Source organism: Scatophagus argus, chromosome 10 (genome assembly GCF_020382885.2).
Source record: "Scatophagus argus isolate fScaArg1 chromosome 10, fScaArg1.pri, whole genome shotgun sequence".
Taxonomy (NCBI): Eukaryota; Metazoa; Chordata; class Actinopteri; family Scatophagidae; genus Scatophagus; species Scatophagus argus.
In genome coordinates, this window is record NC_058502.1 from 23,231,129 (window position 1) to 23,247,743 (window position 16,615).

The 16,615-nt window shown below is 38.6% G+C and overlaps 1 protein-coding gene across 1 annotated transcript; it reads right to left on the reverse strand.

The window, feature by feature from the left end:
- Window positions 1–8,256: 8,256 nt before the first annotated feature.
- vax1 (ventral anterior homeobox 1) lies at window positions 8,257–15,931 on the reverse strand. Its single transcript, XM_046402021.1, has 3 exons — window positions 14,201–15,931; window positions 12,546–12,733; window positions 8,257–9,194 (listed from the first exon to the last, which is right to left on the reverse strand). The coding sequence occupies exons 1-3, from the start codon at window positions 14,412–14,414 to the stop codon at window positions 8,640–8,642; spliced, it is 957 nt and encodes a 318-aa protein (XP_046257977.1). The 5' UTR covers window positions 14,415–15,931; the 3' UTR covers window positions 8,257–8,639.
- Between the last annotated feature and the right edge of the window lie 684 nt (window positions 15,932–16,615).

Below are 16,615 nucleotides of genomic sequence, written 5' to 3' on the forward strand. Positions count from 1 at the left end.
GCTCTACCTGGAAAAAAGTACAACCAGTCTTTAATAATTAAGCTGGTTTCAGTCTTATTTATCAGATTGATCTCAATTTGTTCATGTTAATGATACATCGTCCACGCTCACAAAAGTTAGTTACGGAGTTCCCCAAGGTTCTGTCCTCGGGCCAATATTATTCACCCTTTAGTTGCTCCCCATCGGTGATATTCTTAGGAAACACTCCATACATTTTCATTGTTATGCAGATGACACACAATTGTACTTGTCAATGAAACCAGAAGAAACAAATCAGCTAGTCAAACTTCAGACATGTCTTAAAGACATAAAAATCTGAATGACTTGCAATTTCCTGCTTCTAAATTCTGAAAAAACTGAAGTTATTATTCTGGGCCCTAAACACCTTAGAAACAAATTATCCAGTGATACAGCAATGCTAGATGGCTTAGCCATGGCCTCAAGCTCCACTGTAAGGAATTTAGGACTTATCTTTGACCAGGACATGTCATTTAACCCACACAAATTGAATATTTCAAAGACTGCATTGTTTCACCTCTGCAATATTGCAAAACTGAGGCACATTCTGAGTCAGAAAGATGCAGAAAAATTAGTCCATGCATTCATTACCTCAAGGCTGGATTATTGTAACTCCCTTCTTTCAGGCTGCCCCAATAAACCTATAAAGACTCTCCAGCTAATCCAGAGCGCTGCAGCAAGGTTACTCACAAGAACCAGCATGAGAAATCATATTTCTCCTGTTCTGGCTTCTCTACATTGGCTTCCTGTAAAATTCAGGATAGATTTTAAAATTCTCCTCCTCACTTATTAATCCTTGAACAGCCAGGCACCATCATATCTTAAAGAGTTGATAGTTCCCTATTATCCCACCAGAGCTTTGCGTTCCCAAAATGCAGGGCTACATGTGGTTCCTAGAGTCCTCAAAAGTAGATTGGAAACCAGAGCCTTTAGTCATCAAGTTCCTCTGCTATGGAACCATCTTCCGGTTTCGGTCCGGGAGGCGGACACCCTCTCTATATTTAAGAGTAGACTAAAAACTTTACATTTTGATAAAATTTATAGTTAGGGCTGGCCCAGGCCGGCCCCTAGTTATGCTGCTATAGGCTTAGACTGCCGGAGGTCCTTCCATGATGCACTGAGCTCTTTCTCCCTCTCCTTCTGCAAACATTTATGTTCCATTAATGCAGTGCTTCTCAAATAGTGGGGCGCGCCTCCCTGGGGGGGCGCGGTGCGATGCCAGGGGGGGCGCGTGTGACCCTGGGGAACATGCTTTTTTTTGCCGTACTAGAATAAAGTGTAATTGCACATCCACTACAGTAGTTGGCAGTGGCGCTCTCATTGTCAGAGTGTGCGCAGGGAGTATTAGCTCTATGGTGTAGCGGCTTTTTTGCACCGAGCAGGCGATATGAAGTGCAGTAAGCGAACCCTTAAGAGACAACATGAAGAAATTTTTAACAGGGATGAGAAGAAAGGCGGAGAGAGCCGAAGATAATGAGACAAAAGTAACTCACCCGAAAGCTAAGACGAGGAAATATGACGAAGCATATGTAGCGCTTGGCTTCACTGTGACTACAGTGGGAGACGACAGACCGGTGTGTTTACTGTCTAAAAATGTTGGCAGCGGACAGCATGAAGCCAAATAAATTAAGGCGCCACTTGAAGACATTACATCCCAATCATGCTGATAAGCCGCTGGAGTTTTTTCAGCCAAAACGTGCCGAATATTGCCAACAATTATCCCGCTTTGTGAATTTTACTTCAGTAAACCAGCGAGAATTGTTAGCATCCTATTATTACATATTATTAAATATTATTACATATTATTATTACTATTATTTATAGTCGCGGCGGGGGGGGGCGCGAATTGTTTTCTACTTGCTGGGGGGGGGCGCAACAGAAAATAATTGAGAAGCACTGCATTAATGCATGTTAGTAACTCAACTTCTTCTCCGGAGTCCTTGTGCTTTCTCGTCTCGCAAATTCCCATGAATCATGGTTGGACCTCCTGCTGCAGTCCTGCTTGAAATCTACTGTGATTACTACTGTCATCTGTTTTAATTTTATTACTACTCTGTACAACTACTACCATTATTATTGTTACTACTATTGCTATCATAATCACCATTGTACCTTCTGTATATTTCATTATCATTATTCACAGCTCCAATAGTGGTATTATTACTGCTGCTACGCATCTCTGCTTGTGTGCTCCTTTTCTCATGCCCCACCACCCTCTCCCATCTCTCTGTCTGTCTATCACTCTTTCTTTCTCTCTCTCTCAACCCAATCGGTCAAGGCAGATGGCCGCTCATCTAGAGCCGGGGTCTGCTCCAAGGTTTCTGCCTTCTAAAAGGCAATTTTTCTTGTCACTGTTGCCAAGTGCTTGCTCAAGTTCATGTTAATAATGAATCATGCAAACAAAAATTAGTCACAGAGTTTCCCAAAGTTCTGTGCTTGGATCAATATCATTCACCTTATATATGCTAACTATAGGTGATACTCCATACATTTTCATTGTTATTCAGATGACACACAATTATATTTGTCAATGAAACCAGATGAAGCCAATCAGCAATGAACCAGGGATGTTACCATGTTTTTTATTTCATCCAGCTTGTCTCCGGACAGCCGACAGCTGCTGCCCCATGCTGGCCAGCCGCTGTACCTGGTTCACCATCGTCTGGTTCTACAAGTTGCTCCCCTTTCTTCCCTCTGGTCATTGTTTCTCCTCTATGTGCTGTTGTGCTGTCAGACCTTTTCTTCTGACACCACTTGTTATATCGTTGCTACTTTGAGAAAACAATTCTTGTCTTTGTGACAGCTGTGGCAACAATAATATCACTTGGAAACAGAGGTGGATTCTGTTTTTAGTTTAAAGTGAAAAGTTCAAGGGCCTTTTCTGAATCAAAAAGAGACTTTCCAATGTGCTGTTGGAGGTCAAATAATGCAGTAATGGTCAATATAGTAATGGTCAAAGGTGTTGTACATTACAACAGGATGACGCTATGTGATTGTGAGAAGACCTTGAACTAGTATAAAAATATAATAGGACAGGCACCATCACTCACCTTGTACTATACAAATCATGACTTACAATATGTTGGAATCATAACAGGGACACACCAAGTGAGAGAGATACAATGAGGGACCAATTTTAACTGCACATGCGTGTAATTCAGTATAAGGTGCCATCTGCCATCTGCAATCTGTGAACAACAGGCTGAAGTGAACAGTTTGTGTATAGTGTGCAGCTGCAGCGAAGGAACAGTAAAAAAGGGGTGAATCTTGACTTTCCATATTCTGACAGCTGATATTTCAGATAATCTTGGAAATACAGAAAGACTGTATTTTGTCCCCCATCCTACTGAAAGTACATCAAGATCTTTTTAAGGTCAGTATAAACGGAGGGATTCATTACAGCAAGTAAGAACTACACTATATGGACCATTACACCAACAGGGACTTTGGGACATTGCATTCTAAATACATAAACAATTTTGCAGCTGTAACAGCTTACGCTCTTTTGGGAATGCTCTTTGGAGTGTTTCTGTTGAAATTTTTGCCTATTCATAAAGTAGAGCATTTGTGAGATCAGGCACTGATTTTGAATGAAAAGGCCTGGCTTGTAATCTCCATTCCAGTTCATCCCAAAGGTGTTTGATGGGGTTGAGGTCAAGGCTCTGTGTGGGCCACTCAAGTTCTTCCACACCAAACTGATCTAACTTTGTCTTTCTCAGCCTTGCTTCGTGCACTGGGGCACAGTCATTGAATAGAAAAGGGCCTTCCCTAAACTGTTATGAAAAAGGTGGAAGCATGCCATTGTCCAAAATGTCTTGGCATGCCGAAACATGAACATTTCCTTTCACTGGAAGTAAGGGGCCTAACTAACCCCTGAAAAACAGCCCCATCCCAATACTTTTGTCTATATAGTGTATATCAATGTTCAGCTTAAGACATAATTGGAAATTGTGAACCTATTCTTAAGTGTTAGCAAACAATTTCCAAACCAGGCACGAAGCAATGTTAGTTGTGTCATTGGAAAAATGTAAATGTAATATTCACTGCTCTTCTTCCTCTGGTTTTGTCTCTTCCAATTCAAAAGCCCCAGCTCATCAAAACTATGTGGTTCCTTTACTGCTAAATGATCCATTTTGTTCACCAGTAAGTCTCTGTGTCTGTCTACTGTTTGGTGCTGGGCAGGTAGTGCGCAGTTGGTTGATCTGAGCTTTTTCATTGAAAACAGCTGTTGCTGCAGGAAATGATGCTGATGATAGCAGTGTGATTGAAAGGATACAGCAAAGTTGAAATAAACCAAAACAATAAGCTCAAAGAGGCTAAAGTGCTCCATAGAGCTGAGGAGAACTGTCATTGGGTGATAATTCTCTTTAGGTACCATTCAGTCATATGATCCTTTCATGAAAATAAAATAATGTAGCTAATCTAATATAACTTGAGGATGAGTCGCCAAAGTAAACAACTAAACATAATTAACTTATCTGTACTACTGGCCAGCTCGACTGCAAATAATATTTTATTATTATTTTAATATTACCTTATTTAACTATGGATTTTGCATTCTTTCCACATAATCACTGACAGCATTGGTGAAATTATAAAACTGACAAGAACATAATTTGGAATTCAAAGCTGCAAACTACATGGCAGTACAAAACAGCAGAAATGGTATTGCAGTTGTAATTAAACACTGTAGTATTTAAACACATTAGGAAATTAACGTTATTGCATGATTTTATGCTCAGCATTTTACTGAATACAAAAGTGGAATACTTGCTTTTGAGGGGTTTCTGCTCCCCTCATTCCTTTGATTACTTAATAGGATTAATTATTCTTTGAGGAAATAGAGTAATGGTGCAGGGTTTTCACTGGTCTGGGATGCCCAGAGGGGAATCCTGCAGATTTGAAGCACTACATAGCTTAAAGTTGCTTAATCAGTGTACTAAAACAGGGACACTGCATCAGTAAAGCTAGTAAGCACATAAATCCCCACATCACAAACAAACAAATAAATAAATTAAAATTAAAAACACAACAGAATGTAGCTTTTCTTTCACCTCCCAAGAGTTTTCTCCCATGTGATGGGAGAAAATGTGTTGGTGGTCTGCAGCTATAACAGCCCTGCGTGTCCATACACACACAGACATACACACACTCCCACCACAACCCCTCACTTACAAAAACCCCGACCTTCCCTCTAATTGGACTATAGGGTGCAAGAAGAGAAAGGGTGGGGGTGGCTGAAGGGGGGGTGTGGGATGGGGGGTGGAGGAGAGGGGGCAGGAGGCGTAAATGTGACCTTTTTTTCCTCTGGGGGGATTCCCGAGACACGGTAGGGAGGATTGGTTTCCTTTGGTCTGCTCACAAAAGAGCTTCAGTTTTCTCTGTTACTAGACTGTCCCTGCATTTTTTACTGTGATTAGTCTGCCAGAGAAGGCACAACTGAACTCCGGACAGAACAGAATATTTTCTGAATGTTTAACAAGCTTAAACTTGTGGTAGTATCATAGTAAAGCACTGTGTGCTGAAATGATATGTTTGTTTTCCTCAAAATTCATTTGGTCCATTTCTTCATGGATGAAGTACTTAGATCCTTTACTTTGCCACAGAGTACATGCAAAAGGCCTTTTACAACCTTTGCTGTTGTAAATGTGCAAAATTAATATCAGCAAAATTAGACTTTGATTCATTAATTTATTACATATGAGACATCTTTGTGGTAGCTGGAATGGTTGTAGTGGAGCAAATTTTAACTCCTTTAAGTACTGGAGGGTAGTGTAATCTTCACAAATACAGCATGATTTTTTTTTTATTTGGAATGGATAATATTCACCTCTGAAATGTTATGTACTTTAAGTGAAGTAATATAAACTGAATTGCAAAAACCTTGAAATTGAAATAATGCTTAACTACAGTGCTTCTACCACTAACAACAGCAAAAGTACCCCATAATTCACCATGGGACACTGCTATACCAGTGCTTCTGGTCCTCAACTACTAAAGACTGTTGTTGCCATTAATTTATTACAGCCAGTTATTAAATTATTCTAGATTCTTGATTAATTTAATAACTGACTCAAGTTTTATAGAAAGTTTCAGACATGGTGTCTTTTCTCTGTGTTTGAGTGACGACTCGATGGAGCTAGCAAAGCTCCTGTTGTACACCTCTAGTACAACACACCAAGCTCACCCAGAACCATTTACTGATGATTCAGTAAGCTTACATAGTTGCATCATATAGCCCTTCCAAAAGAACTGATGAAAAATCTGTTAATACTAAGTATGAAATTTCAGTAGTGATCTTGCAAAAAGTAGTTTGACAAAATGTATACAGCTTAATTCCTTAACTACAAAGTTTACCGAACTTTCAACCATAGCTCCCAGCTCCCAGAAGATAATGAAAACGAAATATAGATTTTTAGAATTTTTTCACTCAAAAATCCTGCTACATAATGGCACTTTGTCCTGAATATTGTATTCCGGATTCGGGCAGCCTGCCTGAGCAGCATAACTCAGTGTAATAGAAGTTAATAAACCTCCTGCTGCTCCTTATCAAGCTTATTGTTATGACCTCACAATAATAATAAAGATGAGCCTATCAACATTTTTTGTCAACGCCCTGTCTGTCATCGGGATAAATCCAGCTGGATAGAGAGGTCAAACTGAAAGTGCACTAGGCTGGTAAAAAATATGATTTTTAAAAAGTTAAATTCCAATTGGAATTTTATCTTTTGCCTGGGTCACATATCATATTTGATGTGTCTTTGGAAACTTAGTATTTCTTGGGATTTGGATTGCTTGTCAGGAAAACAACACATCTCGTTGGAAATTGGCAGGTTCATTGTTAATGAAAATAATTAGTTGAATTCAACACCTATGCGTCATGACTGTTGGTACTCCTGTACGTGCTTTCTGTAATGTTGCCCTTATACAATTAAATACTGTTAGTTATTGTAAGTTTTAAACGGTAATTACATCATTTGACCAAAAATAGTGGAAATAAACTCTGAGGAGCATGAACATCTGGCTGTTGTGTATGAAGTCTTGCAGTCAAGAAATTTATCACAACTTGGTTCATATCAACATGTATGAAAGAAAACTGAAAAACACACTTGTCTTTGTCTGTATCCATATACATAATATATATGCACATTTGTACCACACATTTCACAAATTTCAAGATATTTCACAACAACAGCACCAAAGAGCTTTTGATTGATTCCTCAACCCCACTATTACATTCATTCAATCATTATTTACCAGATATACTAATAATCTATTAATTACAGAAGAGAATAATTTACAATAAAATAACAATTTTTAACGTACATATCTCATTTCCAGTTCTTTTATACTACAATAATTCCATTCGGTCTCCACACGCATCAGTCTGCCTAAATCGTTGATGAAGGCTGTGGATTTTGAAAATTTAACACAGGAAGGAAAGGTTATTATATTGTCTTAATGATTGAAAAACCTGTTACCTCGTAGTGTTCAACAAAGCAAGCGGCTTGCCAAGCTTTTCTTCTTTCTTCTTTACAGCAACTTACTCCTACTTAGCTCCAGCATGGAACAGAAACAGTACACCAAAATTCTGAGAATTCACAGTGGTATTAAAATCACAGACAAAAAAAAAAACTAAAAAAAAATCAGGTACTGCATCTTGAAGACGAAAATGCCACAAGGTGAAGATTTAAATTGTAAAATATTAAAATCCTCACCAAACCATAGAGAAACAACACTGAACGATTAAAACCATCATACTGTATGACAACAACTTCTCTGGATTATGTTTTGGTTTGGTCCAAACTTAATACAATATACAAAGACTTTTTGTAATTATTTGCCAGGCATGTGCATAAGCAAATTGCATTCACTCGTCAGTTGGGTTTGGTGCTGACACTGGCCTTGCAGTGACCTTCAAGCCGAGGCTTTTTTTTCTACCTCAATTCAGTGTCGTTCTATGTTTTTCATTCATAATGCTGCATTTTAATCTTTTTGTTGTTGTTGTTATTGATTTGGTGATTTGATCTGACAAACTGCTGCTCAGGTGTTTGACAACTTTCTTCTCTAAGTCTACTCACTGCAGTAACATGCATCTACCCAACACAATCAAATAATAACACAATTCAGAAAGGTAGCATCACGTTACACTTGCTGTCATCAATCCTATACTTCCTGCTATTCACTATGTGCCACTTCTCTTGCAGCAATAGAGCTTTTGGTGGTGGTATGGTATGAAGCAACCATATTTTTTGGGCTCCTTTGTGTATTGTTATTTTGTATTAATAGATTGAAGACATTTGCTTCATGGAAACCTGAAAGATACAGTATCAGCACCCTCCTGCGTCTCTAAATCTCTGTAACAAAGGTGATTAGCATTTTGTGCAAAATCTTTCCACTGCCACTCTGTTAGATGAGTTTGTGAAGGTCTTAGTTTGTTAACTGGTACAAGGCACCAGAAGTGCAACTGGAATACAAGAACTGCTACAGAACGTGACACAGACAGATGAAAGGGAATGAGCAAAACCAAACAAAGACAATAAAAGCCAAGATAACAACTAAAACATGTCCAGAGGAAACCAAAAATTCATATATATATATATATATGCAAAAACAAATCATCATTCCAGAATTTTCTTGTCCATGGATTCTTTGCCATTGGTCCGCGAGTAAGGCTCAAAAGCAGAGGAGCTCAGGTAGCGGGCAGAAAGTTCCTGCAGGTTGCCAGCTAATGAGCCAGCCACAGACAGTGGGTTGGAGGATATGCGGGTGGTGACGCCACTGAGTAAGGAGGGCATGGGAAAGCTGAAGAAGCTATGAGCTGCTGGTGAGCTTTGCAGGCCTGCCACTGTTCCTGAGCTGGTGGCGGAAGGTAGAGGAGGGCTGCTGCCTGCCGTACCGGTGCTCCCACCACTGCTGCTGCTGCTGCTGCTGCTGCTACTGCTGCCATTGCTGGCCATGGCCATGGACGGAGGCCGCAGGGCAGACCCCAGCGTGCCACTACCACAGTGTGGCAGGAGGCCCGGAAGGCCTGGAGGAGTCAGCAGCCGACCCTGCTCCAACAGCCTCAGGACACTGCAGGTTGCTGCTGTTTCTGAAACAACTGATCTCAGCTCAGAGTCCTTCCCCTGGTCCTTCTTCTGCTTAGTGCGACGGTTCTGGAACCAGACCTTCACCTGGAGAGGAACACAGATGAGAGAGTCTTGTGTCATGCGTAACATACTGTATAGTTCATGTATAATAATATATTGCCTGTATGGCATAGAACATATGAATTTAAATACTGCAACAATACTTTGAGAAATACCTTTTCTTATGTTGGTGGTATTAAAATAAGTAAACTGTCCTGAAATAATTTAAACTCACTGATACTTTGAGTAAAATGGCCCCTGTGATCAAAATCTCAGTATTTGGTTAAATACACTATGAAACATTTGACTGTTACTTTTGTTTTGAGAAAAAAATCCTTGCAGCCAACTTAATCTGTGAAGACACGCAAAGCATCTGTCCATCCCCCACTCAACTACTCAAGCACTTTCAGATCAGACTAATATATAGTAGCTATATTGTGTATGCAGAACACACACACACACACACACACACACACAAAGTTGTCTTCCATTGTAAACTGTGACTGATCATAAGCTGCAGTGATTTTATTCACTCATGAAGGAGACAGTCTTTCAAATGTAAACTACTGCTTCATTTTCACAGCCTCTTACACTACAAAAGGTTTACACATGAAACACACAATAATTATTTATTCTTTTTTACTTCTTATTGATCATTACTGATTATGGTTTAAAAACTGTGGAAACGTTATTCATTTAAAGCAGAAAAACATTTTGATTAAGACTGACAGAAAATGAATCACGAGCAATTTTGGTAAGAGATTATTAATCATCAAGCAGAACATGGCTCTTCACTGTTTTGCATCACTGTAAACTGAATAACTTGGTAGACTTTGGAGAAAACAGCCAATATAAAGATGCCATCTTGGTTTCTGGCAACTTGTGATAGTTTAGCATTTCTACAAAATTTTCCGACATTTTACTGAATAAACAATCCATTTTTAATTGGAAATCAAACTATATATTTATCATGTAAATAGTATTAAGTTGCAGCCTAATTTTATTAGTCTACAGTACATGTTCCAAAATAAACAACGCATTTCAAAGGCATGAAAACTGTGAATAACACATTCGAGTTTGTTCCGTTGTTCCTGCACATTCATTCTCAACCTCTAAACCAAAAATGGCCACCATTCACTGTGACTTCATTGACCTATATCTTTCACTGGATTTTATGGACCTGAAAATGAAGATTTAGCTTCTAGAATTACATAGAATAGGCAATAGAAGCTAAAAATCTTAAACCTGAAGGTTGCCATAATGAGGTCCGAGAAAATAATAACATCTGATTGGTTGTTCTTGTAGAAAAATCTCTTCCTAATTTGAATGAAAGATGTTGCAACCAAAAAGGTTCGGCTACTTAATTTGTTACAGAAATATCTGCTGTTTTTAAATTTTGGGGGAAACAATTACAGTATGAATCCAACTGTACAGATAAAGAGAAAAAGAAAATCTCATTCCCTATATCCTCATATTCTCAAACCAAAGGGAGGCGGAAAAAAATCAATTTATTAACATGTAGCAAGAGCAACAACCTTGTAATTTAGCACACTCAATCAAGTCATTCACCTGGCTCAACATATCTGTTTAGTTAGCCAGTAATATCCACTGTTTTGTTTCACATAATCTTCTTAATTGAATTAATGTCAAAGCTGGAACTAATACAGGTTTTCTATGAATTGTTAAATCTCCTGCAATCACACCTGATTATTTTCATATGGAACAAAATGCACACGTACCAATCAGCAGCAAGCCTCCAGCTGAGTCCTACTGCTAGTCCAATCACATTTGAATATTTTTTCCCCTTCACTACCGTAGGTGGTTTAACTCTTGACTAGCTGTTAACCATCCCCTGCTTAGAGAAGAAGCCCTGTCCCTAAATCAAATAATTTCTGTTTGCGACATAAAGACTGCTCAGAAGGCACACCTTGTGCATTTTATAGGTTACATTTTCAAAGAGTATAACAAGGTGAAGCTGGTAGCTCAACAAAGATGAAAAGATGTGCACACAGCAAATGGCCTTAATGTAAGAACCAGTGAGTGCCAGTGAACAAAATGTTAATTTCATTATGTTGTCATTAAAAGGCATTTCATCGGGACAAGAAGCAGAAAATCCTGAAGGCTTTGTCCTGGCTCAATAGGGAGCAAAGGTTGTTTTCTATATTACCTTTCTGTGAGCAAAATAGCACCTTCAGACACTTAATTGACTTGTTTTGAATTTATGTGAAAAAAAGCAGCAATTGCATCAAATGAAAAAGAGAAATATTAAAACATTTAAGATGTACAAAGTTAAGGCAATAAGCAAGTAAAATTTACATCGCTGTTAATAAAAGGAACCGTGACCTTGTTGTACATCAACATACAGATTAAAGTTGTCAGTTATGTCGTTTTGTGACAAAAGGTCGACCTTGATTGGAGGTCTGCAAGAGTCGTATTGAAAGCCACAACACATTAGCACCAAACGACTAAGCCGATGTTGCAGTTGGCCGTTTTGCACATTTTCAAAAATAAACAAATGGATGAATGAAAGTAAAGCAGAAATACAACAGCAATACAAAGCTTTGTAGCAGACCAACAGTGGTTCCTTTAAGTGCAAATCATGGGTGACTGGGTGACTTGCTTTGGAATCTTGTGCAAAAGACAGAGTGCAAATGCATTCCACTCACAGTGGACACTGCATGACCCACTGTTGACCCCACACATATGACATGAGCAGGAAGTAAATGCTTTTTCTAATGCTTCAGGCAATAACATCGAACAGCCTAAGCTGTACCAGCATGATTTTACATTTATTAAAAAGCTCAAACAATTACATCTACTTAAAGGACGCACTTTTAATTAAAGTTACAATTCATGATAAACTGGATGGGTCACCCTTGCACTCATACTCAAAATTCAAGAACCAGCAAGAACACCTAAACTAACAAACATGTCTGTGAATGCTAACACTCAACAAGTTTTTAATGATTATTAAAGGTTTGTAAAACACACCTAGGTTTCTAATAATAATCAGCTGTAAAACCTAAAATTCTAATTTTCATCTTGACTTACTTGAGTATACCTCTTTAAATTATATAGACAAAAATAAATAAACTTCTTTGCCTGAAACCAACTCATTTGTGTCAGCAAATACAAACGAAATGAAATTAATTTCATTACAAAGGTAAACTTTTTCTTGACAAAACAAATGGTCCTAATGATCAGTAATACTAAAATAGATACAAAATAAACGGTAGTGTTTAAAAAGGTTGACATATATAGGAAACATTTACTTCACAATGCACATTATTGCAATTTCAGTCAAAATAAATCCAATGAACCTATGCATTGTGTCTTCTGCTCAGAATATTTTTGAATTTTTAAATATAGTATGTACATGTAGGAGTGCGCACATACCTGTGTTTCAGACAGATTGAGCTGGCGGGCCAGTTCTGTCCGTTCCCTCCCAACCACATACTGGCACCTCTGAAACTCCATCTCTAAGCGGTAGAGTTGCTCTGCAGTGAAGGAGGTGCGGGTTCGCTTGGGTCGATCCAAATCCAAACCCTTCGGCAGGATAATCTCTCGGATGGAGCCTTTAGCATCTGCACCAATGAGCACTTTAAATTTAACAATGCTGAGGCAAAGAGCAGAACTAATAACAACAAACAGAATATATAAATACAATACATTCTTAGGTCTAGACGGGTTTTACATTATCTCTATTATTATTATATTATGATTACATGTAGCACATTAACTTCACTCTTTTTTTCATACATTTTGACTGTATGTGGACTAAATGCAACGTGATGTACTTTGACAAATATTGTCTGTTTAAATTATGTATTACATCCATTAGTTTACAACACCTTACATTTCAAATAATTTAATGGTGAACTGAGTACAGATTAAATCCTACGAAGAGAAAACACTACAGAAAATTCTATTATTTTATTCTTATTTAATAAATATAGTGTAAAAATTTCAGTTTAGTTACTTTATCCAAGCAACGGCAAAAGAGAAATCACAACTATAGCTGATGCAATCAAAATTAAATTCAAATAAATCTAACCATGACCCACATTTTTTAAAGCTATTATTATACTGACTATAATTTTTTCAAACTAAATGAAAGTGTTTGCAATGCTATAAGAAATGCAATAATCATTATTTTAGTATTGGCAAATAAACAAATTTTTAATGATTGATGTCCAAAAACATTTTAATAGAAAACTTTAATGTTTTAGGAAATGAGGCTGCTCTATCTCATTATATCTTGTGTAATCAATCCTCTGTTTTTTGACAACTTTTATTTGTAGTTTGTTTTCATACACTCCCACTGTTGGGCCAACACTGCATACAGTAAATTACTCCCTGGGCATGTGACACTCATACACAGAATTCCACCTATGATTAGCCAAAATGATATATTTGTAAAAACAAACACCTGTCGCCATCTTCACCTTCACCCTATCTCCATTTCTTTTTTTGTTTTAAAGTATTTATAATTGTAATATTACTACCACCAACAAATATGAATGCAATACATGCAACAAGGCGTTTCCTTCTTAAATCTACACATTTACATTCGCACAGGGACATTAAATGTTTTTAATGAATTAACATTAGCATATTAAATGTTGACATTGAGTAAGTGTGAAATCTACAGAAAGATTTTGCTTGTCATAGTGTTTATATAAAATGCAAAAATAAAATCTGCATGCTGTATATAACACAGCTTCTTTTTTTGTGTCAAATTATTTAGTTATCTTACCTTTTTATGTTCCTATAATTATACTCACACTGATAAAGAAATTCTCAGAACTAATAAAAAGAAAAGAAAAAAAGAAACAAATTGACAGCTTTGTCTATCTGTTACCATTGTCTGATATTACAAAGCCATAATTTCTTAACTTTGTTCTACCAGATTCTCTCTCATATTCCTCATTCTAAAATGTGTGTAATCTAACAGCAGTGTAGACTATATTTCTTCAGAAATATCTGTATGATCTTTGAGGTATGACAATGCAAGAAAAAAACACAAAACAAAAGAAGACCACAAGCCTTACCTCGGACTAGTATTCTCCGACAGTATTCTGGGTCCCCCGTGCTCCCCCTGTTCTTCTCGCAGTTGTCCATGGTCCCAGAGGGGGAAAAGGAGTCCTGCTGCTCCTTGAGGAAGCTTTTGGACAAACTGCCTTGGGAGTCCTTGTCATCTTTTCCCTTTTTGAGTCCATTCTTCAGCCCCATCCCTTCCGTCTCTTGGTTGTACCTGACCTCCATGCTCAGTTTATCCTCTTGGACTTGCAGCTTGTCCGCCTCTTTTTTCTTTTGTCAGGAGGAAAAAAAGAAGATTACGAAGAACACGGCGCACCAGATTGTCTGGACAGTGTGGGTTTTAGTTTCAAAACACCACCTTTCAGCAGGACAGAGGTAGCTATCTAATGTTTGGTGAAATACTTCCGTCAGCCGACCAAGGAGCCCTATTATCAATGACCAAACTCCCTTGCCCAATGATCATGGACTTCTCAGTGAAACTGAACAGTAATTCAATGCCACCTTTTCCTTGTTACATAGACATCAGGTTGATAGATGATCTCCAGATAATCAGAGCCATGGATGCGCACTCGCTGTTTCAATTGATTACGGTAATTTTGCTGCCTCCACATTTGCGTAACCTCATGAATACACTAAATTGTTTGGGGAAATAGATCAGGTCTTGATAGAGGGGTTTGCTTGTCCCGTCCCCCTCAGTTTGCCTGCTCTCAGCCCAGAGAATCAAGACAAATGATTGGTCTAGTCTCGCAACCAAGCCTCCCTGAACCCCACATGAACGCATACAATCACAGGGGTACGACTCCTCCAGACGTGAAAAAAGTTCCCGGGTGCTTCATTCTTCCATCTGCAGAACACAGCCAGACATTTTTCTCCCTGACTTTTCACAGCACACCTGATTGCCGCAGCATGTCAGCGAACTTTGATTCCATTTTTCCCTTCAGCTCTCTCGCCAATCAACGAAATTCTGCAATGTGTGGATCTCGCCTCTATGCTACTGTAGGCAAGAGACACTGAGAAAGAGAGAGGGACAGAGACATTCAAGTGAAGAGGATAACAAACAAATCCATGTCGATCAAAATATATGAAGGCAATGAGCCACAGTTTGAGCGCTGGACCAACACCGTGCTCTGCTTTAACGAAAATCGTGTTAAAGTTTCCTCTGTCGTCTTCTGTTCACTCAAAGAGCTATGCAGAACAAACCAGCGAAGTCCTAGCCACTAATGCCACATTCTTCTGTATTCAAATGATTGCACCCCAGAAGCCATCTTCAGCTCTTATAATCTTAACCTGCGTGTTTGAAAAAGACAAAAAGAAGAACAAAACTCATCATTAGTGCTTGGTCTACCTCCACTCTCTTGCTCAGTCACACATACCTCTGGAATGGCCCCTACCTCTCTCTACCACTTGCCGTCCAGCCCACTACCCACCCACCCACCCAACCACCAAACTCTTAGCTATTTTCATTGTCAGTGCAACAATATCTCAGAACACAGCAGTGGCCAGTAATCCAATAAGACCATTGATTAGGCCACAGTGATTCAATTCAAACCTGTGGCCTAGTGCAAGGGGCATTCTCTTGCCCTTCTTGTCACCTTAGCTAGGCAGAAGCCCTCTTCAAGCCACCCCCCTCCCTGAGTGTCATTCATGTCTTTATGGGAAACAGAGAGGAAAAGGAGTGAAAGATGGCAATTATCTAATTGGACTATTAACAAACAATCCTGTGAGTGTGGCTGGCCGGCAGCAGTCTCGGGGTGGGTTTAAGGGCTGCATGTTGGACTAACTTTATTCACTGCGTGTTTGGGGGGCTGCTACTTAGAGTGGTACAGAATCCATTGTTTGAGAAAGGTAAAAAGGAGGCTAAAAAGGGAGTGACTAAAGGGGACCTGGGCTTCTCAAGCTGTGGAGCAAAGCCCCAGCCTGGGAAACAGATTGAGGACACAGTGTCTTGGCCTCTCAGCTGCACACAATGGCTAAGGAGTAGAAAAGACTGATGTGTTCAGTTTTGAGATCCTCAAAAATACTACACACTCAGTACTGCAATGTGCAAAGAATTCTGCATGTGTACTGTATAGCAGAATGTAAGCCCTTTTAGAATTTAGACACATTACAATATACATACATTTACACATTTTCCTATGGTGAATTACCAACATTGTTTCATGGAACTGTTTTATGGAATGTCAATTAATCTATTAGTTAAACCAAAGAGCACATTCCTTGCTACCGGTATATCAACCTCATAAATGATGCACACCATCACCACATATATTGCAGACTTATATCTATACACTCATAACAATCAAAATGTTCATAGTACAACAAAGCGATCCTTTAAGTTCATATCACAGCAGAAACCTTTTTGGTAAAGATCATCTCGCAAGCTTGATATTTTCAGTATGAAAGGGGACAAAACTTAACGTTAAATT

Bases quoted from the DNA above. Each gene is read 5' to 3' on its own strand.
- vax1 (XM_046402021.1), bottom strand. From the start codon at position 14,414: ATGGAGGTCAGGTACAACCAAGAGACGGAAGGGATGGGGCTGAAGAAT. The intron at 12,734-14,200 runs GTAAGGCTTGTG...TCATTGGTGCAG, and splicing joins TCGGAGAATACTAGTCCGAG to ATGCTAAAGGCTCCATCCGA. The intron at 9,195-12,545 runs GTATGTGCGCAC...GTTCCTCTCCAG, and splicing joins TCAATCTGTCTGAAACACAG to GTGAAGGTCTGGTTCCAGAA.